The sequence below is a fragment of the Cnephaeus nilssonii genome, assembly GCF_951640355.1.
Source record: "Cnephaeus nilssonii genome assembly, chromosome: 17".
Lineage (NCBI taxonomy): Eukaryota > Metazoa > Chordata > Mammalia > Chiroptera > Vespertilionidae > Cnephaeus > Cnephaeus nilssonii.
In genome coordinates, this window is record NC_137088.1 from 12,472,557 (window position 1) to 12,490,377 (window position 17,821).

The window sequence follows — 17,821 nt, forward strand, 5'->3', positions numbered from 1 at the left end:
AATTTAAAATGAAAATTTTTTCTATGTACTGTCTAATATAGTTTAATGTTTGCATATCATACTTCACGAGTCACTGCAATAAATCATTGTAATATTGTCCCCAGTCCCATCAGGATTAGAGTAATACTAGGTTCAGTATATCATCTTAAATGGCATAGTTGAGAAAGATTTTAGCCCTGAAATGACAGAATTTAAGAAAACATGTTTGCATTTAAAAGGATAAGATTCTGGGAATGACATTTGTTCAGTTTTCCCTGTCATGCTACATTAATAAAATACAATTCTATTCTCTTATAACTTTCAGCTTTTACAATAAAGTGGGTTGCAACAGAATTATTGTTGTATTTGATAAATTTATATTTAGCTCTAACAAGTAAATCCTACAAATTCCTCAGTTTTGAGGGCTTATTTTTTTTAAGCCCAATTATATGTAAGGTTACTTTTAAGTGACTTCTTCCTACAACAAGGTATTAATTAGCCACTTTATTATTTTGACAGTCGAGTTGAACTGAAAAGACTATGTGAAATTTTCACAAGAATGTTTGCTGATCCTCATGGCAAGGTATGTTTTAGTATTTAAGATTATTTACTCCTGTAGGTGTCATTTGTATATTGCCCAAAAAAGAAATAAAATAATAACAAAACAAAAAAAAAGCCATTTTTATTATTGCCCTAGAATTGTAATAATCTTTTTAAATATAATTGAAATTGTTTTATATCATACATAATTTAGAAGTTGCTCTCTGGTAATCATTTAAGCTTCTTGGAAGAGTGATTGTCTAAGACTACAAACTGAAGGGAATTTTAACAAGCAGAACTCTTATAAATTAGTCAGGATGAGTATATGTATTTGTATTTAAAAACATTCCACTATTTATAAAGGAAATAATTGGGGTAAGTTTGTAACTTTTTATGCAGTTCTCTTCTGTGATTATTACAACATTAATGTAAACATATACTATCTTAAAAGAACAGTTTTATAGAAAAGAATTTTATTAAATAACACAAAAAAATGGCTTTAGCCATAGTTCGATAGTAATCTGAAAGAAGCAATTTGTATATTGAAATAGTCCATAAAAATTTAAGAATGTTGTTCAGTTTTTAGTGTCGTTTAAAACATATTTGATTAAGTACTTCTACATAATCTGCATATGTACTGTGAAATTTTGCTTTACTTTGATGGACAGTACTATTGTAAAATGTATTCATTTATTTTGTTTTCAGCAGTGTATTTGACAATGGTGAAACTTTATTATGTATCTTCCTTTAGGACAGACACCAGGTATCTACATGAGCATTTCTAACCCAGATGAGAGGGAGATGTGGAAAGGAAATTATAAGAAAAATATTAATGAATTTCACTTTACTGTGTGTTTTTTTCATTTTATTGTTGCACATATCATTTTTTCTTTTTTTTCTATCTCTGCTCTTTTCATTACTTAACAACACTAGTTAAAAATATTAAAATCCCACTTTAATCTAAAATCCAGCTAATAAATTACCAATATTTTAAAATAGTAATTTTAAAATATTATCTTCTATCAGAAGGTATATTTATTTTATCCAAGAATGTAAAAATCCCATTAAAGACAAAGATTAAAGCACTTTATTTAATAAAACTTTAAAAATTTATAACTCTCAACCTGTAGGTAGGTAACTGTACAATTTTATACTGACATTGGTACCACTATTTACAGCTGTAGGACTTGCCTTAATGCAAATTTTTTTATAAATTCTGAACAAATTAACTGTTGATGTACTTTGTTGGCAATATAAGACAAAGGACAAGACAGTTATGATCTATGTGGACTTGTTTTCTAAAAATATATTTTAATTTATAATCTGTACAACTTTAAAATGAAAAGTTTTAAAACATCTCTAATAATTGATTCCTCCTGGAAGGTAGAAGACTGAGCCTTGTTTATTTCTTGAAGTCATAATTTTTGATTATCTGGTTAAGACAATACTATAGTTTAGTTGGATGCTACAATTTACATGAAATAAGGAGAAACACTTTTTAAAAGTCTCTTGGAAATAAAATAAAGCTGAGTTTGATGCTGGTAAAGGAACTATTTGGCCTCCCTTAATAGATATGGAGAACCAGCTACATCCCTCCCTAGGATTGTCAGGAAGGGTACTTTTTAGTTTTTCCTCGTAGAATTTTTTAACAGTTTTTAGTGACCCATCTAGCTTTGTTTGTCTGGTTTGATTTTTTGTTGTTTTAGTTAGTTCAGTGAAGACAAATGTACTTAGAAGATTTTTGTTTAACTTGTTTTTGGTGATTGTCCAAGAGAGGCTCTGCCAGTAATGTAATTTACTAGGATAAACAGGCTATCCTATCTAATAAAGAGGTAATATGCAAATTGACCATCACTCCAACACACAAGATGGCCACCCCCATGTGGTCAAAGATGTCTGCCCCCATGTGGACACAAGATGGCCAGTAGGGGAGGGCAGTTGTGGGCAATCAGGCCAGCAGGGGAAGGCAGTTGGGAGGGACCAGGCCTGCAAGGGAGGGCAGTTCGGGGCGATCAGGCCTGCAGAGGAGGGCAGTTGGGGGGGGGGGACCAGGCCTGCAGGGGAGGGCAGTTGGGGGGGACCCAGGTCTGCAAGGGAGGGCAGTTGGGGGTGACCGGGCTGGCAGGGGAGGGCAGTTAGGGGTGACCAGGCTGGCAGGGGAGGGCAGTTAGGGGTGACCAGGCTGGCAGGGGAGGGCAGTTAGGGGCAATCAGGCTAGCAAGGGAGCAGTTAGGTGTCGATCAGGCTGGCAGGGGAGTGGTTAGAGGGTGATCAGGCTGGCAGGCAGAAGTGGTTAGGGGCAATTAGGCAGGCAGGCAGGTGAGCAGTTGGGAGCCAGCAATCCTGGATTGTGAGAGGGATCCCAGATTGGAGAGGGTGCAGGCTGGGCTGAGGGACACCCCTCCCCCCCCCCCCCCCGCCCCCCCGCACAAATTTCGTGCACCGGGCCTCTAGTATCACTATATCCTGAGTTTAAAGGTTTGATTTCAAGTTTTAGCATTATATCCTGCTATTATTAAAATAGCAGATATTTCCCCACCCCTTTTTAAAACATATCTTTATATGGCCGAAACCGGTTTGGCTCAGTGGATGGAGCGTCGGCCTGCGGACTCAAGGGTCCTGGGTTCGATTCCGGTCAGGGACATGTACCTTGGTTGCGGGCACATCCCCAGTAGGGGGTGTGCAAGAGGCAGCTGATCGATGTTTCTCATCGATGTTTCTAGCTCTCTATCCCTCTCTCTTCCTCTCTGTAAAAAAATCAATAAAATATATTTAAAATTAAAAAAAATAATAAATAAAACATATCTTTATAAAGTGTCAACAGCTGCAACCTCCCGTATCAAGCAACTGTTTTTTATACTTTTCTTTCAAATACAGTTTAGTTCTTTATCAAGAGTCTGTAAAGGGCCAAATAGTAAATAAGGCTTTGTGGGCCAAAATTATCTCTGTCATAACTATTCAACTCTGCCATTAATAGCATGAAGGCATCCATAGACAATGTTTAAATAAATGAAGATGGCTGGCTTGCAATAAAACTTCATGAATGTTGACATTTTAGTTCTCATATAATTTTCATGTGTCACTAACTGACCTGTTGACTTAAATTTTTTTTAAATATAAACCATTCTTTTACAGACTGCAGTTTGCTGGCTCTTGTTCTGTATCAACTCTTAAGTTACTGACACTAAAATAGAAACATATAGTTAAGACCCTTTAAGTCCTGGCTGGGTAGCAAAGTTAGTTAGAGCATCAACCCTTTACGCCAAGGTTGGGGGTTGGATCCCTGATCAGTGCACATACTAGTACAAGAATCAACCAGTGAATGCATAAATAAGTGGAACAACAAACCAATGTCCCCTCCTACCCCCTCTCTCAAATCAATTTTTTTTAAATCCTCACCCGAGGATATTTTTTCATTGATTTTTAGGGAGAGTGGAAGAGAGAAGGAAAGACAGAGAGAAACATCGATGTGAGAGAAACACATCGATCGGTTGCCTCCTGCATGAGTCCTGACCAGGCTTTGGGCCTGAGGAGGAGCCTGCAACCAAGGTATGTGCCCTTGACCAGAACTGAACCCGGGACCCTTTGGTCTATGGGCCTACGCTCTATCCATTGAGCCAAACCAGCTAGGGCCTTTTTTTTTTTTAAAGACCTTTTATTAGAGAGGCTCATGCTGCTGATTGAAGGTTGGAACGATATACTCTAGCCCCTGCTGGGTGAAACCATCCCTGTGCATTCCTATATATTCCAGCCATTCTCCGTTTCTGATCTGTGATTTTTGTCTAAGTATTCAGGGCTGCCTGGTAATTCTCTTCCTCTCATCTTTCTCTTCTGTCCTCCGTGGAGACCGTGTCAAATAGTCTGTCCTCAAAAATCAAGCCCTGTTCACCTCCCTACCCATCTCATGCCCCAAGTAGATGTCCTGGCCTCTTACTTCATTTCCTAATTCTAAAACAGCAAACTTAACTACCCATCAACCCATTCTTCCTACCTTTCTTCCAATTGAAATGGAGGGAGGGCTTACTTTGAAGTTGTTGTTCGACTACATAAATACAATGTGTATCAAGTGTCTTGATAATATGGTCTCATTAGCGTAGTCAGGAATTTCTCATAAATTTCAGTTTGTTGATTGCCATCCCTTTTTGTTTATTCAACGTGTTCTTTCTGTTATTTTAAGGACTGTTCTGTGGGAGAGGAGGAAGAGATCTGGTTTTCCCCTTCTGTTGTGCCTGACTTAGTCTCTTTCACACCATTTCTTCTGCTCTTATTTGCAGATACCTATTTCTCTGCTTTCAACTTCATACCTTCTCAGAAGAATAAATTACCTGCTTCATTTTAATGACTCTCAAACATGTCCTTAAAGCCCCTGTTTTTCCTCATGTACTTTTAGTCACATGACTACAGGTCATCTTCAGCTTCAAAACTATTCTTTCTCATGCACTGGTTTATCTCATACGATGAAACCTCTATCCCCTCATTGCTTAAGTGAAGAAGTTGGGCATCATTCTAGAAACTTCCCTCAATCTTTTCTTTTTTTTTAATTATAATTTTATTGATTTCAGAGGAAGGGAGAGGGATATATAGAAACATCAATGATGAGAGAGAATCATTGATCGGCTGCCTCCTGCACACCCACACTGGGAATCGAGCCCACAACCTGGGCACATGCCCTGACTGGGAATTGAACCATGACCTCCTGGTTCATAGGTCGATGCTCAACCACCATGCCATCCGGGCTTCACTCAATCTTAATTGATTCGATCGTTTAAATATCTGTAAAAAATTTAATAAAATATATTTTTAAATAAATAAATAATTCTCTGTTCCCACTGCTAATTCAGGACACCATCATCTTTTGCCTGTTATACTTCCTCCCCACCTTTTACCCCTGAATTCTACACACTGCCTTAGTTAGCATACTTTCTCAAAGGTAAATAAACCTTCTCTACCAGCTTACAGCACTTCAGTGACTGCTCAAGAAAATGTTCGAACAAAGCCTATCATTTTGGCTTGTTATTGCTTCTTCATCTGAGCCCCGCATGAATTGTTCATTTCCCCACATGTGCCAGCACTTTTCCCTATAACTTTAAGTATGCTATCAGGGACACTTTTTCTAGCCTGGGTTGGGTTAACTCTTTACACTGAATTGGAATCACTTCTCTGCAAGCTCACAGGGCAGAAACCATCTGAAGCCTTGCCCTCAGAATGGGCCCTAGAGTTGGGGAGGTACCTCACACCATGAGCAGGATTAGGTGTGTTTTCCCATGTTCTAGGTTGAAGTCAGCATATCAGTCTCTATGCTAATAGCTTCTGGATAGTAGCCAGCTTCCATGATAACTGAAAGTTGTCCTCTTCCCCAACATGGCAGACCACCTGCTGTCCCCAGCAGAAAGGGGATATTAGAAAATCAAATTGTGAGCATCCATGAAAGTCCCATCTCCTTTCATCCCTTTGTCACCCGCTCAGCCCCCAGAATGTTTTCCTTTGATATATTAGGGTAAGGATATGAGACCAACTAAAATGTCAGGCAAACTCCAGTGTACAGTGCAGACATCCCAGAAAGGAAGGGTTAGAAAAGAGCTCTTTCTGAATATAGTTGAAATAGATGCTGCATTTCTTTCCTGGGACAGAAGTAATGTGCCAGGTATTTGGTATTTGGTAAATAGAGTTTGCAAGCTAAAAATATTTGATGTCTATAACTTGATAAATTATTTATTTATTTATTTATTTATTTATTTATTTTACTTCAGATACCAGTATGGAAGTAAGGGATCCACAATACATGTGTGACAGTAATTTAGACCATGAAGTACAAATGTATAATTTAAAGCCCCTTAATAATTGTATAAGAGAAGCAGTACACACAGTGATAACAAGTATGCATAGTGGGGCTAGATTGCTTGGGTTCAAATTTGACCTCCAACACTTATTAACAGTGTGTGCCTTGGTTTCCTAATCCTATATAAAAAAGCCTAATGTGCAAATTTTCCCCTCGACCAGGAGGCAGGGCCAGCTGGCCAACCGCCTGCCGCCCCTCCCCCCAACTGGCCCCACCCCCGATCACCCCCCACTCCCACCCAAATTGGGGGCGGGGCTGGCCAGCCAACTGCCTGAGGCCCCTCCCTCAGCTGGCCCGCCCAATCAGCCCCTATCGGGGTGGGCCAGCCAGACCCCACCCTCGCACAAATTTGTGCACTGGGCCTCTAGTCTGTAAAATAGAGTTAATAGTAATTCCCACCTCATATAATTGGGACAAGGATTAAGTGAATTATATCTATAAAGCCCTTAGAACACAGCAAGCACAATATAAGTTTTTAAAAACTAAATTTAAATTTAATAAGTTTGAAATATTAAGGAGTTCAGGGATGATTTTTATTTTGACTGCTCTAGACCCATTTTCCCCTCAAGTGTAAGGAGTGCTTGTTTTCAGTTGGCATTTTATGATCTGTGTGGTCCTTTCTACCTCTTGAAGTCACACTCCTGAGTCTTGAAAGTGAGGGTAGGAATTCAGCCTGGAACTACTAAAATGGGACACAGTTGAGCGCCCTGGAAGGTCACATTTGGTCTCCTGGAGAGTGTTCTAGGTACTGAGCTGCCTGTGGTCCTAGGATCAGGAGACCATGACACTCATCTGGGAAAAATTAAAAGTTGTGGTATAAACACTTATTTTTTTACTTCCAAACAATAGTAATTGTTCCAAGCCTTCACAGAAATAATTTGTAAATCTGTTGCTTCTGAGGAGGAAAAAATAAAGAAAAATTCTGGATGCCATGCTTTGGGAGCAAATGTTGGCATTATCCATAAATGGGGGCAGGTGTCTGTTAGTCTTCGATTCTTTCCAAAAGTTGAGCCTCAAGGATATAGGGTCTGGGAAAAAAAGGGGATTTTTTGTTTTTAATTTCATTGGTAAGGAGATGAGAGAGAGAGACAAGAAAATCACATGCTCTTTTTCCATACTACTCATTGAACTCTTGTTTTGAAAACTATTTTGAGTTTATCATACAACTGAAAAACATTTGTCACTTTTATTTTCTAAGTGTTTTTCTTCCATACAGGAACTTTGCATTGATGGCGACTAATTTGTGTGTTTTTCTTTTTTTTTCTTTTTTTCTTTTTGCATGCTGTCCCCTGTGTTGGAACTCTCAATAGAGAGTAAGTTGGTTCAATATTTGTTGGAAACCTAACTTTACTGCATGACTGTGCAATTAACCCTTTTTCTCTATTTTCTCTCCCGAAGAGTTCATGCAGTGTTGGACCCTTTGCAATCCACGAAATGCTATTCGCAGTTATGCAAGCTGTCATTCTGTTTGGAGATGTGCTTTTTAATCTACTAATTAATCTAATTTGATTATGTTCTTCTGTTCTGTATTTGATGACTGGCACACCTAAGATACAAGCAAGGTTAAGAAAAGGCTGCCTCAATTGTAATAGCTCAAATATTATGATTTTTCCCCCAATAAGTTATATTTGTGAGATTTGTGGGAACATAAGTTGATTCCATTGAACTTTGGCTCCATTGAATTATTAATAACATCATTTCCAAGTTTCACTATTACTTTTAAAAATTTAGTTCCCTACACCCCATATGTACTTTCTAATATTATAATAATGTCATTCCTTAAGAGCAAACAAAGCAGTGATTCTCAACATTTTCTTCAAATTTTTAGTCCTAGTATTATATTAGCATATTCACTTTTCATTTTCTCCTTTAATCATAGATAAGGAAATGGGAGACTATCAACATCTGACAGTAAACTCTTTGTGATAGGGCAATCAAGTAAGAAATATTAGTGAAATTCCCAATATATTTTTTTAGATTGATACATGTAGACGACAGCTATATATTACCAGTTAGTAAGTACCATTGATAGGATATAAGTATTTTGAAAAATAATAGTATAGTTCTATATATAGAAAACTATCAATACCATGTATACATTTTTATTCAGCTATACTTACATTATATTTAATCAAAAGAACTTTTTACTTAGGAGACTCGGAGAAGTCTTTTTGAAGGAAATAGCAGTAGCTTGACAGGATCATCAACTTTGGATATGTTAGCATGAGAGAAAGAGACTGCTGGGCTAGCTTGAGTCCAGAGAAGTGGGAGATTCAGAAAGTTTATAGGAAAGAAAAAGAAGTTAAATTTAGCTGAGATAAAGGGAGTCTTACATATCTTCTCTTGCATTGGAGAAAAAAGCTTAGCTGCCAGTTAATTACAGAGCAAGTTTCACTTAGGAGGTAATTCTTACTCTTCAAGGAACTTTTCCTACACATTCATTGAACAACTTTATACTTGATCCTCAGCCTCTAATAACCTTGAGCTTGGTTCAAATACATGATGCAAGACTGTATAAAAATATAGTCTTTATTCTCAAATCTTCTATATTCCAAATGGGAAAATAATGTAAATATAGAAAAAGTTAAAAAGCACCAAAAAGCTAGCCCCACCACAAGTTTCAAGTAGGAAGAATCAGTGGCTATTATCCAAGAAGCTTCTAAGCTGGGATGTAAGTGGTAGTAGTGAGTCACATACTGTGTGTAAATAGAGTGAGTGGGGAGTATGGAAGGAAATCAGGAATGTGAGTGAGATGTGTTCAGGGAAAAAGAGTTTGTGTTGCCAGATAGTCCAAGGTCAGTTTGGAGATGTCTAACTGATGTCTCTAAGCATTTGAGACATTATCCTATAGACAGTGAAAGTGGGGACATTAAAAGATTTTGTTTATATCAAAAGAGTGATATTACAATATTATGGTGAGAAAGAAGCATGATTTGGCCTGCTACCTATTTTGTAAATAAAGTTATATTGGAACACAGCTATGCTCATGTGTTTGCATACTGTGGCTGTGCAGCCACAGCGGAGTTAAATAGTTGTGACAAATACCATCATGTGGCCTGCAAAAGCTTAGAACATGTACTATCTGGCCTATTACAGAAATACTTTTTTCACCCTGGTATACAGAAATAGAAAAACTAAAGACAGGCTACTACAAAAACCCAGACTTGGTGAGAAAGGCCTGGTGCCTACAATGATGGTGTGATTGATAGATTGAGGAAGGCCAAAAGAGAGAACTGTTCTAGAAGTCATGGGACCTAGTAGGCTAGGTCAGAAAGGCCCTGTCAACGTCATACTTCCTATTAAAAGAGAATCAGGGGGAAGACTGGCTCTTAAATCACCTCACATTGGGGATGCAAAGGAAAATGCTTGGCAACAAGAATGGAAGAAAGAAGGAAATAATAAGAGTAAAGCAGTATCAAGCTTCAGAATGGCCAAGCATACTAAGTTCATGAAAGGCTACTACATTTCACGATTAAAAGGTCATTGGTGGGAACATTAAGATGGAAATTGAAGGAGAAATTCTTAAGACAGTGTCTTTTTGCATCCGTAAGGAAAGTATTTAAGTGAGAATAAATATATAGTGGAGGAGACCATACTTTAGAGAGCAAGAATACAGAAGAGAAATATTAGTCTTACAAAGGAAATGGCTCTTTTTTTAAAATATATTTTTATTGATTGCAGAGAGGAAGGGAGAGATAGAAATATCAACAATGAGAGAGAATCATTGATTGGCTGCCCCCTGCACACCCTCTACTAGGGATCGAGCCGGCAGCCTGGGCATGTGCCCTGACCAGGAATCGAACTGTGACCTCCTGGTTCATAGGTTGGCACTCAACCAGTGAGCCACGCCTGCCGGCAAAATGGCTGTCTTTTAGAGAGACAATTATTGGAAGTATAGCTATAAATGAAATCAAAGTAGGAGAAAAGTGAATGGAGAATTCTATGTTGAATGACAGTAAAGTAGATAAGCTAAGTTATTTAGCAATAGAATGAATGGAACACAACCGAAAACCAGCTGTGGAAACCTTGGGAAGTCACTTTTCTGGTTCTGTTTCCTAAGAACCAAATAAAATTGGAAAGTTGACCTAGGCATTCGAATGTGTATAGTTTTCAGAATGGATTTTGGTATAGTGAAAGCTTAAACTTGGAGTCTTCAGGAAAATAGGCAAGAATTAAGAGAGTGGTATAGTGGTAAACCAGGTTTGGGAGAAGGGCAGGAAGCCCTGATCTATAGTGTTTGCTATAATTTCAGAAGTGTAAGTACCCCCGCAATGGCTTATTTCAAGCTACCAACCAGCTCACAAAATTCGTGAATATTTAATAGTCTACTTTCTAAGTAGGTGCTAACTATCTCCAGCACACCTGGCTGAATAGATTTGCCAGGTACCAGTAAAAGTGAGTGCTAGGTTAGATTCATGCATTTGTCGGAGGGTAGGTCTAGTGAAGTTCAACAGTATTCTGAGTCCTGAATTGAGGGCCAGAGACGGTTTTAATTTAGCAGTAGGCCAAGTTTTAAATCTAATAGAAGCCAGGTTGTTTGGCTGTGGCTGTGGGGGTGGAACAAAGTTAATGACTCTGCATTGTGAATAAGAGTATTTTGAAGCAGATGTTGCCTGGGGATCAGAGTACTAGAAAATTTTAAGTACATAGTCATAGTTCCTGCTTTTATAAATACAGAGCATTTTTAGCAAATAATGAAAGTGTATATTTTCTAATTCATACAATGTTAAAGCTTAGTTAAAATTTTGTTAGAAAAAATTCTTCATTTCTAACATGAGGAAAAATGGAAGTTTATATATAATTGTATAAAAGAAATAAAGTATGTATTGAGAACAAAATTTTTAATTTTCAAATTAAAATAGTTACTTTCAGATTAACTTTTTTAAACCATAATTTTTATAACTTGTAATTATAAATTGTCTCAATACAACATGCCTGACATTGTCTTAAGAGTTTTTTTCCTATTTACCTAGAAACAAATTTTCCAGTATGCTGTGGAATTTCTTGTAAAGAGATATAATACACATTAAGTAAGTCACTTTTCATAAGTATTTTAATGACATACATCACTTATGAATATTAGCATTCCTTCCCTTAGTATGTTTTTCATCTTAGAAAATTTTTTAAACTAGTGTGTTAATACTGGAACCAGGTATAAACCAATCAATAGAAATGAAGAGTAGGACTTTTTAAAAATCATTAAAATTTAGATGTAAATTTGTATCCTGAATTTACATATTTTAGTTATAGTTATCCCAAATCATTTAAAATTACTTTTGGGGCAGTTTTAGTAAGTAATATATCTTATAACAAAACAAAAAGTCTGTGACAACTGACTTTTTGAGAAATCTAAAGAGCCTTTAATTAGCCCATTATGTCAGAATAACCTTATGCTTTAAGGTAGCTATCAGCATAGTCATCTTCTGATGACTCAGTGCCACTCTTCATAAGAGTGTAGGGCCAGTGAAACTATAGGTAGTTTCTTGCCCTAAATTTCAGATGAAATGGATTTCAGTTTAACCAATTTAAGCTATAGGTGTGCCAGTCATTACGGCCAAAGTTTCTTTACCAAGTGATGCTGCATGGAATAGCTAATTGTCGAACTTCAGCAGAAGTTGGATAACATTTCAAATGTACTCTTGTATCACAGAGTCCAATGAAAAGCAAGAGAGATTATTTTTCTGCTTGGCTGCCAATCGCTGTGCCTCTGATTCCTGTATTCCTTTCTATTTCAGTTTGAATTGATCATAAAGGTCAATATTTCCTCCTTTTTCTCCCTCCTCCCCTGTTTATCAACTGTAGGTATTCAGCATGTTTTTGGAGACACTAGTGGACTTCATACAAGTCCACAAAGATGATCTTCAAGATTGGTTATTTGTATTACTGACGCAACTACTAAAAAAAATGGGTGCTGATTTGCTTGGGTCTGTTCAGGCAAAAGTTCAGAAAGCCCTTGATATTACAAGGTAATATTTTCTTTATATATTTCAAGTTTACCTGATAATAATTGGACTATTTAGTTCCTGTGTTAAAAGTTCAGATATGTAAGTCTTTTCAAACCATTTGAACTGCATAGGCTCCGTTTTAAAATTGTTAGTGAGGCCCATTCACTTGTGTATTTCATGCGACATTGGTCCTTAAATCAAACACTGTTTTCTTTAATAAAAATTTCATTAACATTTGTTCAGTATTTAAGGTAGTATTTTATTGTAATTAAGATATATCTACTAACTCGAGTTGAAGGTTTTATTCAATTTAATGTAGAAATAAATTATTTTCTAAGTTTAAAAAGAATGTTTTATTATGCATTAAAATATTCAGAATCTTTTTTTCAGAAGATTTTGAACCAATGCTATATTTTTACTTTCTTGTATAGATTGTTGAAGTGACTTATTTCAAATATTCTTTTCATTTATTGATTTAAGGTGAATCTATAATTCAGATACTAGGTGTGGGGAAACATCTCTGATAATGTTGAACTTTTTCTGAATAGGTTTTATTTATTTTTTATTTTTTTAAATTACTTTATTGATTAAGGTATCCCATATTTGTCATCAACCCCACCCCCCTGAATAGGTTTTAAATTAAATCTATAGTTGAGGCAAGATAGACCATTAATTACATAGTATTGCTATTTAACCCCCCACAGGACATAAATTCAAATGTTGAGATTTTTTCCAGGGAATAAATTTTATTGTGTATTGTATCAAATAGATGATACCGCATACAGATACTTACTACTTCATGCATGCTTTTTGAATGACATGATATTTTGGTTTAAGCATAATTTGCTGTTAAATTTGCTAAATGCTGACTTAATTTTTATTTTGTTTTGCTTTTTTCCCCTTATTTTAGAGAATCTTTTCCAAATGATCTTCAGTTTAATATTCTAATGAGATTTACAGTTGATCAGACTCAAACACCAAGCTTGAAGGTAAAAACTTAAAAGTCTTTTGAAGAGATTATAATGAGTTGAAATGTTTTATTAATAAAGTTCTGTTGATGTGTATATTTGTGTCACCTGAGAAGCTTTTCAATCAGTGGATTTTGTTTTTATAAACTTTCAGACAGTCAAGCCAGCACTTCGGGACCAGCTTCACTCTTTTTGGAGCTCTAAGGTTTTTTTTGTTTTTGCATTATTTCTTTTCTTAACTCTCTTTCCAAATTCTGCAGTGTTTCGGATAGTGTTTGTATGCATCTTTGTTCAACTACTAACCTTTGTAAGCCTGTAAGCATGCACATAATTTAATTTCAAATGTTATTCAAATGCCAGGCTATTCTTTGGAAAAGCTTACTTGGAGTACACATTTAGAAAGCAACACAAAGTATGGCCATCTAACCCTGGGCTCGTGATGCAAACTCGCTCTATAAAGTCTTATCTAATTTTATGTTTGTGATTTCCCAATACTCTTTTAAATTTAGAGTCTGAATAGGTATTTTGGGTGAAATGTCACTTTTATCTATATTTATTTTAGTAAACAAAAATTTTTAAGTTTAATCTCAGTGCTGTTCTCCTTAACTGAAATAGTAACATGTTTTTTGCTGTTTTCAATGTGATATTTCTGATGTGTGCCTAATATTTAGAATCAGAATTTAACTTTCTCAATTGTTGTTAGCACACATTTTCCAATTATGTGAAAACTAGGTGAATTCCAATTTGTTATAAAACTAAGTATTAAATTTAAAATAAAAAATAATATAAACCAAAGAACTCCTGCATTCTTTAGTAAAATGTTTTGTAGTGAGTATTATTAAATGAGAGTAAAGTCAGGGAAATAACAAGCATATATGCATTGACAATCCTTATATTTTTCTGCTCTGTTCTGCACGAAATATATTTCCACAAGCATTACTGCCCAGGACTGAATTTCCTTTAAGTTTCTAAATATGATTGTGTCTTGAAATCACAATTGTGTTTCTTACCAGGGTTGACTTACTCTCAACATAATGTTATTTTCTCAGAACTGCTTTGTGAAGGGGATTCCATCTGTTTTAATTTTGAAAAGTGACCTGCAGAAGAGAATAATTTACTTTATATTGTTGATAAATATTTTTAGAACTCATTCTTTGTCCAAGGCATTATGCTAGATATTTTAAATTTATAATGCAATATAGAACTTATAATATTTTATCATTATTATCTATAATAACTGATAAACTGTAAATTGTAATAAGGGTTATGATTTAGGTGGTAGATATTCAAGTGTTAAAAAGGTATGTAGAAATGCTTCATGGGCCTGTGGAAATGGAGGTCTAAACCATTAGCTTAAGAAATAAGGGTGATAAAAAGAAAGAGAGAGAAGAAAATGAGGGGGAGGAGAGAAAGAAGGGTGATAGGTGAGTTGAGGGAGAAAATAAAATTTCTAAGGACTGAGGAGAAAGACACAAAGGGAAGAGAGAAAGGAAAGTGACAACTTAAAATTAGCTTTCCTGTTGGGGAAACATTATACTGGAGACTGGAATCACAAACAGTTTATATGGCTTTTTTATTATGTATTTTATATTACACATATACACACACATTATATGTTATATATACACATATGCAAAGCTATAGGGAAAAATCACTCTTCAGCTCTTAAATTGATGTTTTAGGATAGCAAGGAGAAGTTACATGGAGCCATCCATACCTTACGCCAAAAATAGAAGTAATGTTCAGATGGGTGACAGGATTAAGAATAAAAAACTTAATAGTTTATAGAAAAATACAAATAAAAAATATGAGATCTTTTGAAAAATTATGAATCTTTCAGATAAAAGATGGATGTTTGTATAAAATTTTATCTCTCTCACAGTATGCTGTGGTTAAATATCAGAAAGGAAGGAATAGAATAGGGAGAAATGGCAATACAGAGTGACTTTATTTAAGTAAGTAATATTTTAAAAAATAAATTTAATTTGATTACCTCTTTTTCTGGGTTACACATGTTGAAAATTATACACACCTGATCTAGCAACTAGATTATTTTTCCTCCTCTTAAGAAGAATGCATGTTTCTGTTATTAAAGTTACAGACTATGTATATAATCTCGAGAAATATTCTACTAAAATGTAAACTTTCAAATGATTATATGTGCATTGTGGTTATTTTGCCTGTTGTTATAATAAACCCACCTATTCTGTGAAACCCTTTTAAAACTTTGCACACCTCTATAAATTGCTAAGATACTGCATTAATTGAATCTCATTGTTCAATTATTAATGATAGCAAATTGAAAACAACATACATTGATGTTCATTTTTTAATTTACTATAGCACCTTTCAGATATTAACATTGATAGAAGGTTACATGACTTCAAGAATACAGAATATTATGTTCTGCTGTAATTGAGAGGGGCCTGCAACTGCACAGTTAACCATAGTCTCTTTTCTTCTCCATTGTACATTTTACCCAGGATGGCTGATAACTTAACTCATGGTGTGTGTTTTTTCCCAATTCATTTCATGAAGTTGTAATTCTTAAATTCATTCACTTGGAAATGAAATATGTAATTTGATCCCTTCTGTCTTGTTTGTCTTACTGGAAACAGAAAAGAGAAAATACACAAGCAGCAGAACCTTATTTTAATATTTTATTTTCTGTATATTAGCATGGTACTTTCCAGAGACCTTATTTGGACTGACTGAGAAAAATTACCCATTAATATCAACAATAAGGGCAGAAAGTGCACAAAAAAATGGATTACCTTAATCTTTGGCAATATGTTTTCAAAGTTGCTCTCTGAATCGAACATTTAAACCTTCCCTTTTTTAAGTCAGGAAAGCAGCATTTATTATGTGTTTGGAACCTTCTGTATCTAAGGACTGTGCACTCTGCCAGGTGTCATTTCTAAAGTGGACTATACTAATAAAGTCTTAGAAAGCCCTTATTTATAAATCCTGGAATGTTTGAAGATGTGACTTTAAAAATAGTGGTTCTCACGCTAGCTGGTTTGGCTCAGTGGATAGAGTGTCGGCCTGCGGACTGAAGGGTCCCAGGTTCGATTCCAGTCAAGGAGGCAAGCAGGAGGCAGCCAATCAATTATTCTCTTTCACCATTGATGTTTCTATCTTTCTCTCCTTCTCCCTTCCTCTCTGAAATCAATAAAAATATATTTATAAATAAATAAATGAATGAATGAATGAAATAAAAATAGTGGTTCTCAACCTCTTTTTCTTCCCCAACATACCTGAGAGAAGGGAGATAATTTAACCGTGGCTTTTTATAAGGATAAAAAACAGCTAATTCTAAGGAAGAAGTTGTGTGCTTGCATCCCACCATGTAGCCACACATCATTCCTGGGAGAATGATAAGACTTTTTAAACGTACATATAACTCTTGTACACATAAGTGTTGTCTTTTCTCCAGTTTTACTAGTGTAAAATTTTCCGTGACACTTCTGTTGGAAGGTAGTTCTAGCACTTGATGGAACTATTAAAGAACCTGGTCTCACTGTGTGGGCCTTATTTGACAAAAACCCTATATTGCCCACCTTAATTACTCACTTGATTTGTAATGCCTTATTTTCAAAATACTTTGGTTCATTTTCCCAAAAGCCAAATTATACTCAGTTGATAAAGACTGGCTCTCAGGGAGTCTAGACAAGAGTCATTTATAAGCTCTGAAGGCAGACTGAAGGAGAGGTGTATAATTCTGTCAAGAGAGTCTTCAGCAATTGATCAAACCGGGCAGTGAAACGTCTGGGACTTAAAAGTACTGCTGTGTGTGAAAAACAAAAATCCACATTGTCATACACTTGTACCTCAGGTAGGTAGGTGGTGGTTTAATTCTTTGCTGGTTGCATTTGTTTTTTTCATCTTTTATTTGTCAAAAAATAATCACCTAATTGTTTTTGAAGTGTTCTCAGTGTCCCTCAGTGACCATCTATCTGATTGTCCTCTCGTTGTGCTTACTTCTGCAGGTGAAGGTTGCTATCCTTAAATATATAGAAACTCTAGCCAAACAGATGGATCCAGGAGATTTTGTAAATTCCAGTGAAACTCGCTTGGCAGTCTCTCGGTTTATCACTTGGACAACAGAACCCAAAAGTTCTGAAGTTCGGAAGGTATGTTTTAATATAAATTTTAAAAGATAAATTAGAAAAGCAAGTCAGTCATTTTGGTTTGCCAATGAAGGAAGCTAATATTTTCAGGTCATTACCAGTTAGCATTGAGTTATTTACCTGGTGATATGAAGACCTTTTTTTTTTTAATCTTCTGTTCTGTTTTAAATTGTTCTAAGTTTTATCCACTTAATATGAGCATAATGTTCAAACTTAGAATAAAAAACTATTCTTGCCATAATTCTCTAACCTCTAATCTTGTAACCATTCAAAATATTTCAAATCTTTCCCCTTGTATTTATTTTCCTATGTATTTCAAATAAGAGCTTACACTGTTCTTGACTTATTAATTTTAGGCATTATCTATTGATCTTTTGATGAATTTAGTCATGTATCTGTCTATCTACCTCGTTAAATTTT

General features: G+C 35.5%; 1 protein-coding gene across 2 annotated transcripts in view; it reads left to right on the forward strand.

Annotated features, from left to right (window-relative positions):
* CLASP2 (cytoplasmic linker associated protein 2) overlaps positions 1 to 17,821 on the forward strand; it is a 150,347-nt gene that overhangs the window by 106,648 nt on the left and 25,878 nt on the right. Inside the window, exons 24-28 of one of the 2 annotated variants that reach the window (XM_079795624.1) lie at positions 499 to 562; positions 12,161 to 12,324; positions 13,214 to 13,292; positions 13,426 to 13,476; positions 17,261 to 17,404. In XM_079795624.1, the coding sequence (XP_079651750.1) occupies positions 499 to 562; positions 12,161 to 12,324; positions 13,214 to 13,292; positions 13,426 to 13,476; positions 17,261 to 17,404 (502 nt within the window). The remainder of the gene's footprint in view (positions 1 to 498; positions 563 to 12,160; positions 12,325 to 13,213; positions 13,293 to 13,425; positions 13,477 to 17,260; positions 17,405 to 17,821) is intronic. The other variant, XM_079795625.1, reaches the window with a different exon arrangement.